This window comes from Nerophis lumbriciformis, linkage group LG31 (assembly GCF_033978685.3).
Source record: "Nerophis lumbriciformis linkage group LG31, RoL_Nlum_v2.1, whole genome shotgun sequence".
Classification (NCBI taxonomy): Eukaryota; Metazoa; Chordata; class Actinopteri; order Syngnathiformes; family Syngnathidae; genus Nerophis; species Nerophis lumbriciformis.
In genome coordinates, this window is record NC_084578.2 from 9337501 (window position 1) to 9362089 (window position 24589).

General features: G+C 38.7%; 1 protein-coding gene across 3 annotated transcripts in view; it reads left to right on the forward strand.

The window, feature by feature from the left end:
* The window catches only part of epb41l5 (erythrocyte membrane protein band 4.1 like 5), a 102312-nt gene that overhangs the window by 15463 nt on the left and 62260 nt on the right, over positions 1-24589 (forward strand). For all 3 annotated transcript variants that reach the window (XM_061926600.2, XM_061926599.1, XM_061926598.1), the window contains exons 3-6: positions 10238-10342; positions 22730-22772; positions 22967-23045; positions 23298-23342. In XM_061926600.2, coding sequence (XP_061782584.1) covers positions 10238-10342; positions 22730-22772; positions 22967-23045; positions 23298-23342 — 272 coding nt within the window. The remainder of the gene's footprint in view (positions 1-10237; positions 10343-22729; positions 22773-22966; positions 23046-23297; positions 23343-24589) is intronic.

Sequence of the window (24589 nt, forward strand, 5' to 3'; positions counted from 1 at the left end):
TTGTTGTTGAGCATTCTGTTCCGCCGCTCTGTGGAACGCTCTCCCTGACCACCTGAGGGCACCACAGACTGTGGATGCTTTTAAAAAAAGGCTTAAAAAAAACCCTTCTTTTAAAAAAAGCATTTTTTTAGATACATGCATACTAGTTTTAGCTATTTGGCTGTTCTAGTTTTTATTTGTATTTATTTTTATTATCTTTTTTAATTTTATTTTTATTTTTTTTATTAGTTTTTTTTTTATTCACTGTAGCACTTTGAGGTTGTTTACTCAATGTAAAGTGCTTTTTACAAATAAAATCTATTATTATTAGGGCTGCAACTAACGATTAATTTGATAATCGATTAATCTGTCGATTATTACTTCGATTGATCGATTAATAATCGGATAAAAGAGACAAACTACATTTCTATCCTATCCAGTATTTTATTGAAAAAAAACAGCATACTTATTTTGATTATAGTTTCTCAGCTGTTTGTAAATGTTGCAGTTTATAAATAAAGGTTTATTAAAAAAATATATATATTAAAAGAAAAGGCCTCTGCGCATAGCGTAGATCCAACGAATCGATGACTAAATTAATCGGCAACTATTTTTATAATCAATTTAATCTTTTAGTTGTTGCAGCCCTAATTATTATTATTATTATTATTATGGGAAAGGGATCTGTGGTTCCTCCTCCACGTCACGAATCACGTAACTGGCTTCCTTGTTATCGCTCAATAAGACTTGGAATCTCTGTGAGATTGATACTATTTTGATCATTTTTTTATCCACAAACTATGGAAGTCTTTTGGTGTCATAAATCAGATCTATCTCCAATATCTATCTTCAATATAGAGACAACTTGTTTCTCCACTCCACTGCTACTTAAAGTGCGATGGTAGCGACACACGTCACCACTATGTTGTTGTGTCAGTAGCACAGCCTCTTTTAAGCTGATTGACATGTGGGCATGTGCAGTGGATCACCTGTAAGTCCGTGATCCTCTCTGGACAACATGCTTAACCGCATGACGGCGTCGTCAGCGGGTCACGTGACCGTCAGCTCATGGCCAAGTAGACATGGTGCATGCTTCACTTTTGACGCCACTTCCCTCCTCCCCTCTGAATTCCTACCAAGTAATTTCTTCCTTCCGCATGCCGCTTGCATGTTTTTTCTACCTTTGATCTATAACTGGGCATGGAGAGAAAAATCAATTGTCAGTGTCACGCTTCTATTCCCCGTGTTATTCAAAACAGTAATGATTACAAAGATTAGGCTTTTTAACCTTTTTATTGTGAAAAAGCCCTAGGTGAGACTAGCCTGGTTCATTTATGGGTATAACCTAACTTTTTTTTTTTACATAGCTTACTGCAACAAATACCCTTTCATTATTAGTAGCAGTAATATTAGTAGTACTAAAGCACAGGGGTCTAACTAAAGGCCCAGGGGCCAGATGTGGCCCGCCACTTCATTTTATTTGGCCCTCTGAAGCCTGCAAATAATATGTATCAATAAAGTACTGTAACTTTTCTTACTAAATGTATTCTTTCTTTCTATTTTGGGAGGGAAAAAATATATGCACTCCATGTAATCGCAAATTATGTTAAATATTGTCTAATTGTGCAAAAATATATGATCACACTGCAAAAACTGAAATCTAAGTAAGATTAAATATCTCAAATAAGGGTGATATTTGCTTATTTTCTGTCTGATAAGATAATTCTTCTCACTAAGCAGATTTTATGTTAGTGTTTTACTTGTTTTAAGGGTTTTGGTCCTAAATGATCTCAGTAAGATATTACAGCTTGTTGCTGAGATGTTATGACCTATATTGAGTAAAACATGCTTGAAACTAGAATATCAACTGCTGCAAAGCTGTGTCATTAACACTCACAAGTATAAAATAATTTCTTACTTCAAGCATGAAAAAAAATGTCAAGAAAATGGCACTAGCATTTACTTAATTTAAGAATATTTTTCAACATATTGAGCTAAAAAATCTCTTTTTTTTTTCAACCAAGAAAAGTACACTTGTTATTATTGAGAATATACTTATTTTAAGGTATTTTTGGGTTCATTGAGGTTAGCTAATTTTACTTGTTTTGGAAAGTCTTGACAAGCCGAATTTTCTTGTTCTATTGGCAGATAATTTTGCTTAGTTCAAATAAAATATCCCTAATTTTATTTTAATTAATTTAATTAAATTTTTAATTAATTAATTGTTTTGTTTTTTTCTTGTTTTTGAACACTGACTTTTTGCAGTGCAAACATTCAAACAATTTTTAAAATATAAATAAATACTAATAATAATGATTTCAAAGCAAGTTATCCATCAAATTGTGCAATGTAAAAAAGTAGCAATAGATTTCATGGTAAAATTGTGAAATTTACCGTGGTTTTTACAGCATTTTTCTCTAAATGAAAAAAACTACTTTTTTTTTTTTTTTTACTGTAAAAGAAACTGTGGTGCCGTTTTGGCATTTACAGTAATACACAGAAAAATCTACAGTTGTTGATTTGCGGTAAAAAACAACAACAAAAAACTGGCAGCTCAGTTGCCAAAATTTTACTGTAAAATTGCAGTCTTTTTCTTTTTTCAGTAAAAAAACTAATGTAAATTTTACAGTACAATTCTGGCAACTGAGCTGCCTTTTTTTTTTTTTTTACCATAAAAACAGCAGTACTTTTTTTCCATTTACAGTAATATACACTACATTTTGAGGTGAAATTATTGCAACATATCATATTTAAAAAAAAAAACCTCTACTAATAAAATGCATAAAATAATTGTGTAAAAATAGTATTAGAAGCGGCCCTAACATAACTGCGATGTGGCCCTCAGTAAAAAACACTTTGACACCTCTGTACTAAAGGATGCTCTGCTATCTGCAAGGTGAAATCCATGTAGTGAATAAATAATATCCTGAAATGTGATTGATAGTTTGACATCTTATTATGCGTCGTGTTTATTATGGATTAACCCTAGGAGTGGCCTACACTTAGAACAGGACCACACACACACACACACACACACGCACACGCACGCACACACACACCTTTTTTAGCATCCAATGAACATGTTTTTGGAGCACGGGGAAAACGTGCAGACTCCACACAGAAAGGTCTGAGTCAACACAGATTAGAACCTTTATGGTGTTCAGTGACGACACACGTAAACAAAAGCCAAAAACCTGTAACGGCAACTAGAGCTGGGCCTGAGTGATATGGCAACAATCATGTCACAATACTTCTTTTCATTTTTAGTCTGTGTACTGTATTTTCCAGACTATAAGGCGCACTAAAAATCCTTTTTTTTCCTTCTCAAAACTCAACAGTGCGCCTCATAATGTACGGAATAATTCTGGTTTTGCTTACCGACCTGTAATAAGTGTGACCAGTACATGGCAGTCACACATAAGAGATACGTGTCGACTGCAATATGACTCAAGTAAACGACACCAATATTTTATATGTTCCATTGGAATATATAGAACATTACACACGGCGCTCAAAAATCTATCAAAATGTTTTAATACGACTTTGGTAATCTATGAAGCCGCACCGCTTGATGGATTGTCGGCGCATTAAATATACGAGTATTATTATGGTGTGTGTATAAGGTAAGACATATTATTTGGCTTTTGTTTCGCAATATTATGCAAAAGCAACTTTTCTTACCTTCTGGTACCTGCTGATCTGTATTTGGGATCTGCATAAATCCTGAAAAATTGCGGGAGTCCGCCTTTGTAGTCGATAAGCTTCTTCTTTTTCTCTATCTTCTTGTTATGGGAAATTCATCCTCCGCTGTTGCCATTTCTAATATAAAGTAGTGTAAAGTTCTTACTTATATCTGTCAGTAAACTCGCCATTAAAGCACTAAAACATACCGGTGTAGTGAGTTTACATTATTCACCCAAGGAACTTTAGTTATTAGAGAGTTTTGGTCGGACTGTTTCCCGGATGAGGAGATGCTGCTCTGTTATTGATTGAAGTAAAGTCTGAATGTCATTAAAACAGTTAGCTCCATCTTTTGACACTTCTTCCACTCCCATCCTTGCACGCTACACTGCTACAACAAAGATGACGGGGAGAAGATGAAGCCACGTAAATAAGACCGCCAACAAAACGGCGCATCCTGAAACGACTGTCAACATTTAAACACAACAAAGATAGTGATTTCATTTATACCCTGATACATACCGTATTTTCCGGAACTTAGGGCGCACCAGATTATAAGGCGTACTGCCGATGAACAGTCTATTTATAAGGCGCACCGGATTATAGGGCGCATTAAAGCAGTCATATTATTATTTTTTTCTAAATGTAAAACACTTCCTTGTGGTCTACATAACATGTAATGGTGGTTCTTTGGTCAAAATGTTGCAGAGATGATGTTTTACAGATCATCTTCAAGCCGCTTTTTGAGAGTCGCTTCTTGATGCGCCGTTTTGTGGGCGGTCTTATTTACGTGGCTCACCTTCGGCAGCGTCTTCTCCCCGTCATCTTTGTTGTAGCGGTGTAGCGTGCAAGGACGGGGGTGGAAGAAGTGTCAAAAGATGGAGTTAACTGTTTTAATGACATTCAGACTTTACTTCAATCAATAACGGAGCAGCATCTCCTCATCCGGAAATGTGTCCCGTGAAAAACCGTCCGACCGGAACTCTCTAATAACTAAAGTTCCTTGGGTGAATAATGTAAACTCACTACACCGGTATGTTTTAGCACTTTCATTGCGAGTTTACTGACAGATATAAGTAAGAACTTTACACTACTTTATATTAGAAATGGCAACAGCGAAAGATGAATGTCCCATAACAAGAAGATGGAGAAAAAAAAAGACTACAATGGCGGACTCGCGCACATTATCAGGACTTATGCCGATCCCAAATACACTAGTGTGCCGCGGCACAGTGGTTGAAAAACACTGATATAGGCGATACAGCAGAAAGAGTACTGAATATTTTACTGTGGCATGAATCTTGCTGGACTGGCTGAAACAGTTTTCTATGATATCTGGCAGTAAGAATGCATAGAACAGGAACTTCCAAGCATTGTAACAAAACTGTCTCACACACACACACACACACACACACACACACACACACACACACACACACACACACACACAAAGAGTCCTTTGTACTCTCCCTCCCAGGGTACCGTAGGGGTGCACTCTGCCTCCTCAGCTATGCCAACTAGCGTGGGGCCGAGCTGCTCACTAACTGACAAACTAACTAAGACACCGATGACCGGTCGTGTTCTGAACTCCTATCTTGCACTTTTGTGTAGTCATATGAGGAGTGATATCATGAACGGTGCGGACGTTGACAAAGCCACTATCGTCTAAAACTGAAACATTGCAACATTTGTCTTGCACTCGTACAGTATATGCACACAATACAGTTGGAAAATAGTTACATACTGAGGGAAAATTGCTTGCATTTGTGTAATTTGCTGTTTTATAAATTATTAAAAACATTTTTGTAACCCCTTTTTGTGGGAAAAAAGTTGTATAATAACGAAAATGGCCACAAAGTCAGGTGACCATATGATTGCCCACTCCCCTCAGCTCATGCATCTCTGGGGCACTCGACCACCCACACCCCCCTTCCCGTTACCGTGGCAACTCTGTCGTCGTGCCTCGAGTGGAGGTTTGGAGGACGAGTGTGTGTGTGTGTGCGTGTGTGTGCATGTGCGTGTCAATGTGAGGGAGAGATCTTCCAGTCACAGGCAGTAACTGGTACAGCCTTGTTGGAAAGACAACTCCTTTTCAGACCATTTTGGATTATTTTCTCCTACCTGAGTTAAAAAAAACTAAACAAGAAAGTGTTTTTAAGACACGGTCTTGTATTAAGAAATCGGTACTGTTCACATTGGAACCGATACAGTATGGCAGTCACACATAAGAGATATGCCCCTTGGTCAATAAATGACGCTAGCAAGTACTCGTAAGCAAGCGAGCCCAAAACTTTGATGTTTCATTGAGAATATAGAATTTTACACACAATGCCCAAAAATCTGTCAAAATGTTTTAGTGCGACTTTCATAAGGTACGAAGCCATACTGCTTGATGGATTGTCGACGCATTACAGCTACCATAGTCAGACGTACTGTGCTTCAAAATACAAATATTATGATGGTGTGTGTGTGTGTGTATGGAACCCAAAGTGGCACCTATTAAGAAACATTATCTGGGATTTTGTTTCGTAATATTATGCAAAACCAACTTTCTTACCTATGGGTACCTGCTGTTGTGTATTTGGGATCTGCATAAGTCCTAAAATAAATTGCGCTCGTCCGCCATTGTAGTCCGCGCCATAGCTCCTTTTCCTCTATCCTCTTGTGGGGTATTCATACCGATTCCCGGTACCCGGGAATCAATACGGGTACTCAATGGTAGCAATTTTGGGTGCTTTTGTTTGTGTTTAAGAAATATTATTTTGCAATAAAAAAATAAATATTGCAACATTTAAAAATGAGCTGATTACTTCTGCCCAGTTGTTACATCTTGTTTTATTGTGACTAGAGATGTCCGATAATATCGGCCGATTACTGCTATAAAATGTAATATCGGAAATGATCGGTATCGGTTTCAACCTCCCGATATTCCCGGGAGACTCCAGAATTTCAGTGCCCCTCCCGAAAATCTCCCGGGGCAACCATTCTCTCGAATTTCTCCCGATTTCCACCCAGACAACATTATTGGGGGCGTGCCTTAAAGGCACTGCCTTTAGCGTTCTCTACAACCTGTAATAATATACATAATATATGCGGCTTTTACACATACACACAAGTGAATGCAATGCATACTTGGTTAACAGCCCTACAGGTCACACTGAGGGTGGCCGTATAAACAACTTTAACACTGTTACAAATATGCGCCACACTCTGAACCCACACCAAACAAGAATGACAAACACACTTCGGGAAAACATCCGCACCGTAACACAACATAAACACAACAGAACAAACACCCAGAACCCCTTGCAGCACTAACTCTTCCGTGACGCTACAATATACACCCCCCGCTACCACCATAACCCCACCCACCGAACCCCCCCCCCCCCCCCCCCATATCGGTAAAAAAGCCATTATCGGACATCTCTAATTGTGACATTTCTGAGTCAACTACAGTTGCAAGTCCAAGATGTTAGATGGCAGCAGTGTATAGTTTATAACAGTGTTTCATAAGCACCAAAAAATATCGGTTTCTCAGCTGTGGTCAGTATAGGCCGCAGTTGTAATACACTTATGCACCACTTGTGGCAGCAGTGACAATCTCAAACAGAAGAAGTCTGGAGCTCAAGTCATCGAAATAATTCTTAAGTGCAAAAATTATGACTAAACTGGTGAAGCTAAATGGAAGTATAATTGTTTGTATATAGTATATAATTGGTACAAAGGTTTAACCAGTGTTGGGTTAGTTACTGAAAACCAGTAACTAGTTACAGTTACTAGTTACTTTATTTCAAAAGTAACTCAGTTACTAACTCAGTTACTTACACCAAAAAGTAATGCGTTACTGTGAAAAGTAACTATTTAGTTTCTTCTTTTTTTCCCCTTTTTTTAAGGCTCCCATTAATGCCCTTTTAGCCTTCATTTCAGTACTGTTATTGCACTGGAGAATAATACAATCTGTTGATCAACTTGACATGCATTTGCATCACTCAACTCTGCTAAGCAATGTGGTCTACATACAACACACAAAGACAAAGATATGTTTCAAAGGGCCAATTTATTTCAGGCCAGAACAAATTGACAAAAGTATTTTAAATAGCTGCAACATAATGGCACTTTAACTTTAACTTTAAGTAGATAGGATCTTTGATCCAAGACACAACTTACATTTAACTAAAATGTTATTTTCTTTGTGCTCGACAAAAGAAAAGTATTGAGAATGTCTCCATGTTAAAAAAACTCGACTTCTGGCTTCGCCATAATGTCTTGTTAGTTGTTATGAGAGTAGCGTATGTTTTTGTGTGTGTGTGGCCCTTTAAGATATGACAGCATGTGAGGTGAGTGACGTCAGTGAGTGAGTGGGCGAGAGAGGTGAGCGAGCGGCGACAGTGAGTGCGTGCAGGTGCTCTAGCTTGGTGGATGGCTGCGTCCAATAAAGTCACAAAGTTGCAACAAACCGCCGGTCTCGTCATTCACCCTCAGCTGTAAAGACCCACTGTGAAGGTTGTTAGCCCCGAAGACGTACATAGGCCATGGAGGAACGTCTCCCCTGCGCCCCTCAACTAAGGTCTGGAACCCCCGCCCCCACCCACACAAAGCACGCCCTTTCTTTTCAACCGCAATAAAGCACACTCAGATCTTCTGTTTCTAGCCGATACTACATGAAAAATAACGCAGTAACGCATCATGTAGTAACGGTAACTGAGTTACTGAATATAAAAAATAACGCGTTAGATTACTAGTTACCGCCGATAGTAACGGCGTTACAGTAACGCGTTACTTTGTAACGCGTTAGTCCCAACACTGGGTTTAACTAACAAGTGTACAAGGATATTTCACATGTCTTTACTGTGTATATAATTGAACAGTGTTTATGTTGTGTACAAGATTTATTTATAATATGTTGTGCAAAGAAAATGTCATATTTTTAGGAAGCTCATCTTGTATTTGACATTGTTTATAGGGTTAGGCGCAATAAGTGTTCAACTTCAGCCTAAACCCTTTCGGTCTGCAACGTTTTCAATTTATGAATGTACAACTGTTTGTTTATGTAAAACTGTTTAGTTTGTTGACCACTGACCGAAGAAAAAATTAATAAACTAATAATAATAAACTGTATTTTCATTTGCACTTTTTAATTTTTATGGACAGTTTATCACAAAACATATATATTACGAGGGGTGTAACAGTACACAAAAATGTCGGTTCGGTACGTACCTCGGTTTAGAGGTCACGGTTTGGTTCATTTTCGGTACAGTAAGAAAACAACAAAATATACATTTTTGGGTTATTTATTTACCAAATTTGCAAAATCTTCCACCAAAAATATTTTTCTTAGTGGAATATTTGATGTGAAGTAATGGGAACCTTGGATAGGTCAATAATTCATAATAACATTGATTTTGATTCAATATTATGTTTTGAGCAATGACAGTTTGAAAGAAAAAAAAACAGCTTTGTTTTATTAGTCAACATTGCAACTTTTTCTAAATTACATTTAACCTTTTAAGCTTTCTTATTTCACTTTTGTTATGTTTTTGTTTATTTTAATAGTATTTTTAGAATGTGCCTTTAAAACATTAGCTGTGGGCCGCAAATGGCCTCCGGGGCACACTTTTGACACCCCTGCTATAGATAATAAAAAATTAAATCTGATAAATCTATGGATTTATCATAACTCTCTCGCTCTCTCTGTCTCTGCCCCTCCCTCACCAATGCTGCTGCGCGGACAATTTGTTTTGTTTTTAACCCCTTCTTAACCCTGAACGCACATTGAAAATACACGCAACCCTAACTCAAAATGCCGGACATTTGAGGCATTTAAGAAACTCCGCAAAAGAGGACATGTCCGGTGAAAAGAGGACGCATGGTCAGTCTATCGTAGCCCGTTAGCTGCTAGCATGCCGTGTGTTGTGCCTCGGTGTGCATTGTTTACACAACGTGCGTTACGCTACTTAATATGTCCCTGTGGAAACTCGTTCAGTACACCTCCGAACCGAACCGAAACCCCCCTACCGAAACGGTTCAATACAAATACACGTACCGTTACACCCCTATATATTACTATTATTTATTATTAATTCAGTTACAACGTTTTTATTTTAGCACTGGCTAATAGGGCTTTGAATCTTCAGGCACAACACAATTCGATTTTTGGGGGTAACGATTCAATCCAGGATCGATTCTCGATTCAAAATCATTACTTTTTTTTTTTTAAAACATTGGATGCCAGTTGTATGATTAACTACATTCCTCCATTAAATAGATAAACAGCTCTGATAAATGTCTATATTACCTAAAAGAAAATTGGTTTTATTTAATACAATTGTACCCAAACACGTTATAAAGTTAAATACAAATAAGGCAACAAGAGAAGTATCCAACACTTCTCTTTTCGAAAGTAAATCTGTACATCAGGGGTCCCCCAAAATACGGCCCACCAGCGTCTAAAATCCGGCCCGCGGGAAGTCGTGTTCGAGTTAACACATTTTTGCTGTAATGCTGCCTGTTTACAGCATGTTGGTGTCATAACAACAAAGGTGCTTCTGCAAACAAAACTTGTCTTTGTGTTTTTCAGAAAAAAGCCAAAGGCGAGGAGCTGTTTGACCAGATCATGTACCATCTTGACATCGTAGAGAAAGACTACTTTGGACTGCGCTTCATGGACTCTGCACAGGTTCCGGTAAGAATGGCCAGACCAGACCAGACCAGCCTACACTAACAACAGTAGAGCTTCTGTTTGTATTGTTGTGTGAGTGTTCAAATGATATAATTCATCATTTTTTTTCTGTAAAAAAAACAAACGTGATACAATACTGCCATCTATTAGCGTGGCTTGAGGGCTCTAAATTACGGCATGGTTTAATTTGCCCAAAAACCGATCCCATATATTAAAAAACAACTCTTTTTGTTATTATTAGTTATTAGTATCGATATTTCAGCTTGTTCTTGTTACATGATGTCTTTATCTGTATTTTATTTAAGAGTGTCCCGATTAGGGATGTCCCAATCCGATATTTGGATCGGATCGGCCGCCGATATTTGCCAAAAAATGCGTATCGTCAAGGCATGGGAAAATGCCGATCCAGATCCAGTTTTTAAAAAAAATTCCGGTCCGCGTTTTCCAACGCACATATTTAAATAATACATTCCACTTTTCTGCTGCTCCCTAACTTCCGTTCCGCATTTTCCAGCACACCTTCAACACATCCACAGGTCTGTGGATTCTCACGCAGTTGCTTTTAGCTGCTGGCATTACACGACAGGCTCTTCTCACTCTTTCCTGTGTCTCCCTCTCACAGACAGCAAGCGCACCTTCTTACACACGTCACATACTGTCACGTCATACGTCACATACTGTCACGTTGTACGTCACGTACGTATACGCCCTCCCCAAGCAGGTAGCAGCATGGCTAACGTTAGCTGTGATGCTAGCGCAGCCGTGCGAGCAACGCTCCCTCTCAGGTGCGCGCCTGTGCAATTGCGCACGGCAAATCTATGCCACGCACAAAATCAAATAAAAAAATAAGCGCATAACAGTTTTCGACACACGGACACGACAGAGAAAACAGTTTACGTCATCATTGTTCAAATATTATAACGTCTGTCGAGACGCTTATCTCCATTCGGTGCCACACGTCCACACCATCAAAATGCAGAGGCAAGCATTTCCACATCAACACCGTATGAAAAAAAAAGTTTTTTTTTTTTTAGTTGTGATTTCCTTCTCTGCATGAAAGTTTAAAAGTAGCATATATTAATGCAGTATGAAGAAGAATGTTTTAATGTAGACACATAGAATCATCATACTGCTGTGATTATATGCATCAAGTTATTCATTCATTCAAGGATAAGGCAAAATATCCACATATATATGGTGTATCGTGACATGGACTAAACATATCCAGATATATATGGTGTATCGTGACATGGCCTTAAAATATCGCAATATTAAAAAAAGGCCATATCGCCCAGCCCTAGTTCAATGATGCCATTTCTGTTTGTCATGTATAATTTTGTCTATTTTGTGTTTATTCTTGAATAAACAGGTCAGTTTCTTGTTACCAACCATTGTGTATTATTCAAACTCCCCTAATTCAGCTGGCTAGTTGTTATCAAGAGTACTAAAACCCTTTTCAACATGATTCTGACAACTAAGTAGGCTAAATAACTTTAAACTTTAATACATGCTCGGATAGGCCAGTATCGGTCAGTATCGGTATCGGATCGGAAGTGCAAAACAATATCGGTATCGGATCGGAAGTGCAAAAACCTGGATCGGGACATCCCTAGTCCCGATACGATAATGATATCGGTCTGATATCAGCAAAAACCGAGTATCAAACTATATCGGCTACCATCTAAAATCTCAGTCCTGCAGAGCGTTTACCAGCAAAATGTCCTCCAATGAGCACACACGTTTGGTCTTTTCTTGTATTTTAGTGAAGCCACCCCAAAAGGGACAAGCGGTAGAAAATGGATGGATGGGCATTTACAAAATGTACTATTCTACTAGGAGCTCGTGGCTACACAAAAGCTAAACACAAATAGCACACAAGCTAGTCTTTTAAGATCTTTAAATGAACAATATTGCAGCATAAAACACATTTTTGTGCAATTATTAAATGTTTTCTTTATTTAGTTATGTTTTACTTCTTTCATATATTTTTTGATTAAAAAATAAATAAAAAATAAATAAAACAAAACAACTTTTAAACTAGATGAGGCAATTCCTGAAGGAGTGCATGTGAATGCTCCAATGCTGAAGTTGAACTGAAATCCTGGAATTGTTTTTTAGAATTGTTGAAGAAGAGCACAAAATACTCAAAGAGGCTGAATATTTTGGAGTTGGAACAGTTTGAATCAGAATTAAAAATGTGGGAGTTGTAGAACTTGTAGAAGAATGTCCCATTGATTTCATTGGGAATTTCCCAAAAATGTGGGGATTTCGGGAAAAGCTAGAATTTTTTTTGAACTGGTAAAAAACTTGAATGATCAGAATAAGTTGAAATGATTGGTGTTGGAATTTTTCAAATTGGTTGAGAAATGTTAAAGTAGTAAGATGTTGAAGTGAGAAATGGTATTACGGAATTTCAGGGAAAAACAGGAATTTTTCCAGTTCAAAAAACTGTCCTGATTAAGAGGAATGTTTTGACGGTGGAATGGAATTTTAAATTGTTTTACTGAATGAGACACCCAGAAAGTAGATGAAAATAAAGAATGTGGGATTTACAATATTAACTATGAACGATAAAACACTGAATATTGACAACACATGAACGTCACACCCCCTCTCCATCCACATATTTTACAATCAAGCGAAACGCAACAAAAATGCAACAAACACAGCAAAATATGAACGTGAATCTGATACATTTGATATATCACTAAGTTTTAGAACTTTGTTGTAAAAACGTCTGTCCCTGACACCCGCATTTCAGGCTGGCCGCTCTGGAAACACTCAGTGGAAACGCTCCCCACCCACACTGCTTGGTGCCTCGTCTGAGCTGCTGTGACTTAGATTACCATAGTAACTAGAGATGTCCGATAATATCGGACTGCCGATATTATCGGCCGATAAATGCTTTAAAATGTAATGTCGAAAATGATCGGTATCGGTTTCAAAAAGTAAAATGTATGACTTTTTAAAACGCCGCTGTGTACACGGACGTAGGGAGAAGTACAGAGCGCCAATAAACCTTAAAGGCACTGCCTTTGCGTGCCGGCCCAATCACATAATATCTACGGTTTTTCACACACACAAAGTGAATGCAATGCGTACTTGGTCAACAGCCATACAGATCACACTGAGGGTGGCCGTATAAACAACTTTAACACTGTTACAAATATGCGCCACACTGTGAACCCACACCAAACAAGAATGACAAACACATTTCGGGAGAACATCCGCACCGTAACACAACATAAACACAACAGAACAAATGCCCAGAATCCCTTGCAGCACTAATTCTTCCAAGACGCTACAATATACACTCCCTGCTACCCCACCCCCCTCCCCCCTAACCCCGCCCACCTCAACCTCCTCATGCTCTCTCACGGAGAGCATGTCCCAAATTCCAAGCTGCTGTTTTGAGGCATGTTAAAAAAAAAAAAAGCACTTTGTGACTTCAATAATAAATATGGCAGTGCCATGTTGGCATTTTTTTTCCATAACTTGAGTTGATTTATTTTGGAAAACCTTGTTACATTGTTTAATGCATCCAGCGGGGCATCACAACAAAATTAGGCATAATAATGTGTTCATTCCACGACTGTATATATCGGTATCGGTTGATATCGGAATCGGTAATTAAGAGTTGGACAATATCGGAATATCAGATATCGGCAAAAAAGCCATTATCGGACATCTCTAATCGTAACTAATTAAATTACCATAGTAACTAATTAGATTACCATAGTAACTAGTATATCATGCAAAAGCGCAGATTCCGACCATTGAAATACTTTGTATAGTTCAAGACTTACGCTCATTTGAAAACATCACTGCACATCATATTGGCAGCTACAGTTTCTATCTTAAAGATCTAAAAAAAATTATTTAGGAATGTCCAACGGGCCAGATTGAAATCTTAACGGGCCTTAATTTGCCCAGGTCTGGCTAAGAGTAATCGTGAGCTCTGATTCTTCCAGCCCTAACAACATATCGCGATTACCGACGCTGGAAAAGTTATCGACTGAATTGTCATTTATCGTTCGGTTAATTGACTTATCAAATATTGTCCCAGGCTCAGTTTATTGTATAAAACAGATTAGTGTACCACTCAATAAAGTGGGAACGTAGTTTGGAACGTTCCCCGTCAGTGTCTCTGCTAACTGGCTTGGTTATGGCACTCTTGTCGGCTTAGAGAGCCAACCAGCGCTCGGACACAGACCATTCTTAGTCGCTCACTGACCCTGCTCCTTCACACTGATACTCTGTGAAGGCCATGAAGAGGAACAAGGACTGATGGCAGGAAAGATTTAGCAGAAGGGAGGGACTCATCACTCAGCGTTGGACGCAGTCTGAAAAGTGGGAGAATGGAGGAATGCGGGGGAGAGGACGCCACAGTGCTTTGAGTTTCCCCACTTGTTCACTTAACACACACATGATTCATCACTGTCACTACCTTTTCCTCTCCTTGACTTTCATCATGCGTCATAGAGCCTTCATGTCTCGCGGAGAACAAAGTGTTATCTGAGGAAAGGTGATTCTACTGCAGGGATATTCAACTTTCTGGAGGCCACATTTCCAGAAAGCCAAGGACCGGAAGCCCTGACGTCTCGCTTCACTATTAGTCTTACTTGGATATTTAAAGGGGAACATTATCACCAGACCTATGTAAGCGTCAATATATACCTTGATGTTGCAGAAAAAAGACCATATATTTTTTTAACCGATTTCCGAACTCTAAATCAGGGGTGCTCACACTTTTTCTGCAGGCGAGCTACTTTTCAATTGATCAAGTCGTGGGGATCTACCTCATTCATATATATAATTTATATTTACTTATTTATGAAATAAATGTTTTTGTTAATAAGTTAAAGGTGTTTAATGGTAATGCAAGCATGTTTAACACATATAGTTAATATTGTTAATACATTAAAGGTGTTTAATGATAATGCAATCATGTTTAACACATAGTTAATATTGTTAATACATTAAAGGTGTTTAATGATAATACAAGAATGTTTAATACATATAGTTAATATTGTTAATAAATTAAAGGTGTTTAATGATAATACAAGTATGTTTAATACATATAGTTAATATTGTTAACAAGTTAAAGGTGTTTAATGATAATACAAGTATGTTTAATACATATAGTTAATATTATTAATAAGTTGAAGGTGTTTAAAGATAATACAAGCATGTTTAACACGTATAGTTAATATTGTTAACAAGTTAAAGGTGTTTAATAATACAAGCATGTTTAACACATATAGTTAATATTGTTAACAAGTTAAAGGTGTTTAATGATAATACAAGCATGTTTAACACATATAGTGAATATTGTTAATAAGTTAAAGGTGTTTAAAGATAATACAAGCATGTTTAACACATATAGTTAATATTGTTAACAAGTTAAAGGTGTTTAATGATAATACAGGCATGTTTAACACATATAGATTCCTTTCTATCATGAAGACAAGAATATAAGTTGGTGTATTACCTGATTCTGATGACTTGCATTGATAGGAATCAGACAGTGGTGCTGATAAGGTCCGCATTTTCGAATGGAGGAGAAAAAAGTCCTCCTTTCTGTCCAATACCACATGAAAGTGGTTGGTTTTTGGCATCTTATTTGTCCAGCTTCCGTACTCCTTTGTATACACTTTACAAGAAATACATTGTCGGCAAACTCCGTAGCTTGCTAGCTTGTGCACGCCAGCTTTCTGAGACTCTTGTTTTGTTAGCGCAACTGTGCAGTCGGTCTTTGGAGTTTTGACGACAGGTACGGCGCCAGAGTCTGTTGAAATAAAGTGTTTCTCGCCTTCCAGTCGGTAATTTTAATGAGCTGGCAGCAGCCAGCGTCATCTCAGAAGACCCTCGGGTGCCGTGAATGTCAATCAAGTGACGAAAGTGACGTCATAGTGAAGATTTATGATCGCTCATTTTTAGGACTATTTTTTTAATGCCTGGCTGGTGATCGACTGACACACCCTCCGAGATCGACCGGTAGCTCGCGATCGACGTAATGAGCACCCCTGGTCTAAATGGATGAATTTTGGCGAATTAAACGCCTTTATTCGGAGCGATGATGTCATATCGGGAAGCAATCCGCCATTTTCTCACTTTCGTCGGTGTGTTGTCGTAGGGTGTAACAACACGAACAGGGACGGATTCAAGTTGCACCAGTGGCCCAAAGATGCGAAAGTGGCAAGAAATTGGACGAAATTTGTTCAAAATACGAGGCTGTGGGGAAAGCTGACGAAATGGTCAGTCGTTTGTTCCGCACACTTTACCGACGAAAGCTATGCTACGACAGAGATGGCAAGAATGTGTGGATATCCTGCGACACTCAAAGCAGATGCATTTCCAACGATAAAGTCAAAGAAATCTGCCGCCAGACCCCCATTGAATCTGCCGGAGTGTGTGAGCTATTCAGGGACAAAGGTCCTCGGTAGCACGACAAGCAATGGCGGAAGTTTGTTCCCGCAGACGAGCGAGCTAAACCCTCTGGATGTCTTGGCTCACACCGTCCCTTATGCCACCAAGAGAAGAATATCGACCCTAGCTTCCCTGGCCTGCTGACATCAACTCCAAAACTGGACAGATCAGCTTTCAGGAAAAGAGAGCGGATGAGGGTATGGCTACAGAATATATTGATTGATGAAAACTTTATTTATTACTCGCGGTTTTACGTAAATTATTATACATAAACTGTGTTTACCAATAATTTAGCTTAAAAACATTTATTTTTTTCAATCATTCGAGTACATTCGGGTAGTCTTGTGTAATGCAGTATTTTGTGTCTATTTAGGTATGGTTAACCTATTTGTTCTGTTGTGTTTATGTTGTGTTACGGTGCGGATGTTCTCCCGAAATGTGTTTGTCATTCTTGTTTGGTGTGGGTTCACAGTGTGGCGCATATTTGTAACAGTTTTAAAGTTGTTTATACGGCCACCCTCAGTGTGACCTGTATGGCTGTTGACCAAGTATGACTTGCATTCACTTGTGTGTGTGAAAAGCCGTAGATATGTGATTGGGCCGGCACGCAAAGGCAGTGCCTTTTAAGGTTTATTGGCGCTCTGTACTTCTCCCTACGTCCGTGTACACAGCTGTGTTTTTAAAAAGTCATGAATTTTACTTTTTGAAACCGATACCGATAATTTCCGATATCACATTTTAAAGCATTTATCGGCCGATAATATCGGCAGTCCGATATTATCGGACATCACTAATATTCATAAAAACATAATTCTCTTACAACATTTCTATTATTTATTCCTATGATTTCAGGTCAGCTTCTCAAAGTTTCTCCAAGTTTATATAGCGAGTGACATTAAAAGCTATAAAGGTTGTCATGCTTAAATGAAAACTAGTCCTTGTTTATTAGCAGTATGTTTTCAAAACAGTTAAAAAAAACAGGTCAAATGTATTCTTACATACCAGATATAAAATGATCAGAGCAAATGTGAATGTTATCCACATTATTCACCTCCAAATTCTGTTTGAGGCTTGCAAGCCATAATCGCCTTCTTTCTTTTTCGTCAATCGCTCCGTCTGCACACTCTGTTTTTCACAACTTTGTGCAGATACAGAAGTACTGTGGATGTTTTTATCTGTTTGCTCAGTTCTGACAGCCGCACAAACACTATAGAAGTTAACCATTAGGCTTTGGCAGAGATGCTAACTGTCCCTTTCACAGACAATATGTTGTTGTGCTTTCCTCTACCACTGCTGACCTTCTGCTTGTTATTACATGGAAACACTTGATATGAAGCACGGTGGTATAGGGGTTAGTACATGTGCCTCATAATACGAAGATCCTGGGTTTGATCCCCAGGCCTTTCTGGGTGGAGTTTGCTTGTCCTCCCCGTGACTGCGTGGGTTCCCTCCGGGTACTCCGGCTTCCTCCCACCTCCAAAGACATGCACCTGGGGATAGGTTGATTGACACTAAATTGGCCCTAGTGTGTGAATGTTGTCTGTCTATCTGTGTTGGCCCTGCGATGAGGTGGCGAATTGTCCAGGGTGTACCCCGCTTACCGCCCGAATGCAGCTGAGATAGGCTCCAGCGCCCCCAATAGGTACAAGCGGTAGAAAATGGATGGATGGATGAACTTGATATGAAGCACACTGCACCTTTTCCAAGAAAACACTTCTAAGGCAAATCTGAAAAATTGCTCTTATGATTTTTGCTAATATTTTTTTCAATTAGTTTACAATAGTGAGGCTTTTGGTGTATTTAGTTCATTTAAATGTTTTCTTTTCCAATGTGAAAGAGCAGTGAATGAATAAATATACTTAGAATTAATTCTGGCCCTCTGATTTTTCCTTTGTTTTTGTACTTTTTTGTCTGTATGGATATTAAATGGTCTTAAATTATGTTTACTATGGTCTTGAAAAAGTCTTAAATTTGACTTGTTGAAACCTGCTGAGATCCTGTCATGCAAATATCAATCAATCAATCAATGTCAATCAATGTTTATTTATATAGCCCTAAATCACAAGTGTCTCAAAAGGCTGCACAAGCCACAACGACATCCTCGGTACAGAGCCCACATAAGGGCAAGGAAAAACTCACCCCAGTGGGACGTCGATGTGAATGACTATGAGAAACCTTGGAGAGGACCGCATATGTGGGTAACCCCCCTCTAGGGGAGGCCGAATGCAATGGATGTCGAGTGGGTCTGACATAATATTGTGAGAGTCCAGTCCATAGTGGATCTAACATAATAGTAAGAGTCCAGTCCATAGTGGGGCCAGCAGGACACCATCCCGAGCGGAGACGGGTCAGCAGCGCAGAGATGTTCCCAACCGATGCACAGGCGAGCGGTCCACCCCGGGTCCCGACTCTGGACAGCCAGCACTTCATCCATGGCCACCGGACCTGTGCCCCCCCCCCTCCACAAGGAAGAGGGGAGCAGAGGAGAAAAGAAAAGAAACGGCAGATCAACTGGTCTAAAAGGGGGGTCTATTTAAAGGCTAGAGTATACAAATGAGTTTTAAGATGGGACTTAAATGCTTCTACTGAGGTAGCATCTCTAATTGTTACCGGGAGGGCATTCCATAGTACTGGAGCCCGAATAGAAAACGCTCTATAGCCCGCAGACTTTTTTTGGGCTCTGGGAATCACTAATAAGCCGGAGTTCTTTGAACGCAGATTTCTTGCCGGGACATATGGTACAATACAATCGACAAGATAGGACGGAGCTAGACCGTGTAGTATTTTATACGTAAGTAGTAAAACCTTAAAGTCACATCTTAAGTGCACAGGAAGCCAGTGCAGGTGAGCCAGTATAGGCGTAATATGATCAAACTTTCTTGTTCTTGTCAAAAGTCTAGCAGCCGCATTTTGTACCAATTGTAATCTTTTAATGCTAGACATAGGGAGACCCGAAAATAATACGTTACAGTAGTCGAGACGAGACGTAACGAACGCATGAATAATGATCTCAGCGTCGCTAGTGGATAAAATAGAACGAATTTTAGCGATATTACGGAGATGAAAGAAGGCCGTTTTAGTAACACTCTTAATGTGTGATTCAAAGGAGAGAGTTGGGTCGAAAATAATACCCAGATTCTTTACTGATTCGCCTTGTGTAATTGTTTGGTTGTCAAATGTTAAGGTGGTATTATTAAATAAATGTCGGTGTTTAGCAGGACCGATAATAAGCATTTCCGTTTTCTTGGCGTTGAGTTGCAAGAAGTTAGCGGACATCCATTGTTTGATTTCATTAAGACACGCCTCCAGCTGACTATGTCTGACTCCCAGACTCCCTGGACCTTGCACAGGGCCGCCATGGTTGGGGATATTGTCAGGGCGACCTACTGGTGGATAGCGCCTGCCCCGTTCTGTGACGTGGAAGCACAATCCATCATTAACGTCACGTCACGTGGGGGAAAACTCCACTAACCAGGTTTAAGCAGCCCTGCATAACCTTTTTGAAAAAAACAAACTAAAACAACAAGAATTTCTATATACGCGGTCTCGAGAATAACCTGATCGGTATTTTATGGACCACAAGTGTATATGACGGGGAAACCCTGAGCTGATAATTCACTACTATTATGGGCCTGTTGCTATGCAAGCACTTATTCACATGCTGGGCAACAGTTTGCACATTAACTGTTAGCATACTTTTGCCAGCTTTTTAACACATTTTTAATGTTTAAACCTACAAAGCATGATTTTTGACACTTTGCGCCATCTTGGAAGTATGCTAACCTCTCTTATATTAAGATACCTATGTTTTATGCTGGATTTTTAGCTCATTTTGTATTTTTACACCTACAAATAGCATACTTGCCAACCTTGAGACCTCCGATTTCGGGAGGTGGGGGGAGGGGGTGGGGTGGGCGTGGTCGGGGTGGGACGGGGGGGTGGTTGGGGGCGTGGCTAAAAGGGGAGGAGTATATTTACAGCTAGAATTCACCAAGTCAAGTATTTCATAGATTATATATATATATATATATATATATATATGAAATACTTGTCGTTCAGTGAATTCTAGCTATATATATATATATATATATATATATTTATTTTATTATATATATAAAATAAATACTTGAATTTCAGTGTTCATTTATTTACACATATACACACACATAACACTCATCTACTCATTGTTGAGTTAAGGGTTGAATTGTCCATCCTTGTGCTATTCTCTGTCACTATTTTTCGAACCATGCTGAACACCTCTGATGATGCATTCTGTGTGGCACGCACAAAAGTGCTTTCATCAAATGCACTAGAGGGCAGTTTTGTCCTGTTTAAGAGTGTCACAACATTGCTGTTTACGGCAGACGAACTGCTTTACGGTATACAAAAACGTGACTGCTGTTGTTGTGTGTTGTTGCCGCGCTGGGAGGACGTTAATGAAACTGCCGAACAATAAACCCACATAAGAAACCAAGAACTCGCCCTCCATCATTCTACAGTTATAACGTTATTGGGCAGGTATGCTGTTTAAGTTGTGGGTTAGAATTTCGGGAGATTTTCGGGAGAAAATTTGTCCCGGGAGGTTTTCGGGAGAGGCGCTGAATTTCGGGAGTCTCCCGGAAAATCCGGGAGGGTTGGCAAGTATGACAAATAGTAAACTATGGTGTTTCCTCTGGTCACATGCAAGCATGCCAACGTAAACATGCTAACGTTATATGCGATCTTTTTAGCTGTTTTTGTATGTTTTATCCTAAAAATGTTTATACTTGGCGCCATCTTGGAATTATGCAAACGTTTCTTATATTCGGCTCACGTCCCGTACATTAAATATGCGTGGTGGTCAAGCTAGCTCTGTAGCTAGGGGGTAGCGGAAGAGTTAGTGCTGCAAGGGCTTCTGGGTATTTGTTCTGTTGTGTTACGGTGCGGATGTTCTCCCGAAATGTGTTTGTCATTCTTGTTTGGTGTGGGTTCACATTGTGGCGCATATTTGTATCAGTGTTAATGTTGTTTATACGGCCACCGTCAGTGTGACCTGTATGGCTGTTGATCAAGTATGAATTGCATTCACTTGCGTGTGTGTAAAAGCTGCATATATTAAGTGAATGGGCCGGCACGCTGTTTGTATGGAGGAAAAGCGTACGTGACGACAGGTTGTAGAGGACGCTAAAGGCAGTGCCTTTAAGGCACGCTCCCAATATTGTTGTCCGGGTGGAAATTGGGAGAAATTCCGGAGAATGGTTGCCCCGGGAGACTTTCGGGACGGGCACTGGAATTCGGGAGTCTCCCGGGAAAATCAGGAGGGTTGGCAAGTATGCCCTACATCCGTGTTTTACCGGGTATGTACCGCTCCGTACAGCGGCGTTTTAAAAAGACATTAATTTTACTTTTTGAAACCAATACAAATACAAAATGTGTTTGTCATTCTTGTTTGGTGTGGGTTCACAGTGTGGCGCATATTTGTAACAGTGTTAAAGTTGTTTATACGGCCACCCTCAGTGTGACCTGTATGGCTGTTGACCAAGTATGGATTGCATTCACTTGTGTGTGTGAAAAGCCGTAGATATTATGTGATTGGGCCGGCGTGCAAAGGCAGTGTCTTTAAGGTTTATTGGCGCTCTGTACTTCTCCCTACGTCCGTGTACACAGCGGCGTTTTAAAAAGTCATACATTTTTCTTTTTGATACCGATAAATTTGAAACCGATACCGATAATTTCCGATATTACATTTTAAAGCATTTATCGGCCGATAATAAAAAGCATTCATACATTATTGTGAGGGTTTGTATTAGTGTTCCTAAAAATATATATACCAGCCCCCAGACACTTTTTTTTTCTCTAAATTTGGCCCCCGAGTCAAAATAATTTCCCCCTGTAAAATGAACTGTTTTGTATATCCATAACCTATTGTAAATGCAACTTTGGATGTTTTCCTCTTTTAATTCTTCTCTTTTTTTTTTGCAGCACTGGCTCGATGTTACAAAAAGTATTAAAAAGCAAGTGAAAAGTAAGTGCACAAGGCCCGATTCCCCCCACCCCTTTTTTGTTTTAAACGTGAACCTTTTTGTTAATGTCTTTATGAGGACGTGCAAAAACAAGTCTGTTGTACATCCGCCATGACTGTTTTATTACTCTTTTCCATGCTTTTGTTATTGTATTGCTGGACAACGTTGACATTCTGCTGTAATTTACATATTTTAGTTGGCCCGCCCTACTGCCTTCACTTGAGAGTTAAGTTCTACTCCTCCGAGCCAAACAACCTGCATGAAGAGCTCACCCGGTAAGTTAAAACACACTTCCTAAAATTCTCCATGCATCATGTAGAAATGGTGTTTACAAATATGCTTTGATATCATTTTCCTTCCCTTGGTGGTGCACACCAAATGAATGAGGATTGGTGTAGATTCATATCATGCAGGGCTATTAACAGTTGAGGAACAAGTAGATTAATAATGATTTTTTTTACCGTTTGTCCCTCATAATTTTGACAAAATAATAGAATGTGAAATGACACAATATGTTCTTCTTTCAGATACCTTTTTGTGTTGCAGTTGAAACAAGATATCCTCAGTGGAAAGTAAGATGTCTTTTTCTTCTTCATCGTAAAACATGATCTTGTGGCAGTCTGCCACAGATACATTTGTACGGCCACAGTTAGCTTGTTAATTTCCTATGTTAATTCACGTTCATGTACAACCTTTTATTTTGAAAGGATCACTTCCGATTTGTCTATCGCTATTTTCTATGCGTGCAGAAACCATTGCTGATGTGAGTTTTTCTAATGCTTTAAGAAATATATTTTATATAAATATCTTTTTTGATGTTCTGATATTATTAAAGTGCAAATGACAGCTGCAATAATTACAGTATTTTCTAAACTAAATTTTAGAAGAAAAAAAACATTTTTTAAATATATTAGCCGTATATATATATATGTTGTGAAATGAGTTATTTACACATAAATATCTTATAAATGTTTATTTACATACCTAATTTTTTTCCAAATGGTGTCTGTAACACAGCAGTACAACGGCTGATCAAACAAAACAGAAGCCATCGTCATGGACCCAGTAGCTGCGGTAGCTCGCTCTCCAATCAGCTAAATAGACTCAAAAACGCCACAGTGACCTTTTAGGGAATTTACGAAATTGAAACAATACAAAAAAATGCCATTGTAAGTTAATAATACTAACACACACTCGTAAACGTGTTATCATATTAGCTAATGCTAACAACGCTAGCTTCATTACAGTGACCTTTTAGTGAATTTATGAAACTGAAACAATACAAAAAAATGCCATTGTAAGTTAATAATACTAACACACACTCGTAAACGTGTTATCATATTAGCTAATGCTAACAACGCTAGCTTCATTACATTACGATAGCACTAGGGCTGCAACAACTAATCGATTAAAATTGATTATAAAAATAGTTGGCGATTAATTTAGTCATCGATTCGTTGGATCTATGCGCATGTGCGGAGGCAATTTTTTAAATGTTTTTTAATTTTTAATTTTTTTTATATAAAACTTTATTTATAAACTGCAACATGTACAAACAGCTGAGAAACAATAATCAAATTAAGTATGGTGCCAGTATGCTGTTTTTTTTCCCAATAAAATACTGGAAAGGATAGAAATGTAGTTTGTCTCTTTTATCCGATTATTAATCGAAGTAATAATCGACAGATTAATCGATCATCAAATTAATCGTTAGTTGCAGCCCTAGATAGCACAAATAAATATGCATGAAAACACTCCTACTGACATCACACTTGGGACGGTTTGGTAAGTATAAACAGTTTTAGTTATATTGTAAAAC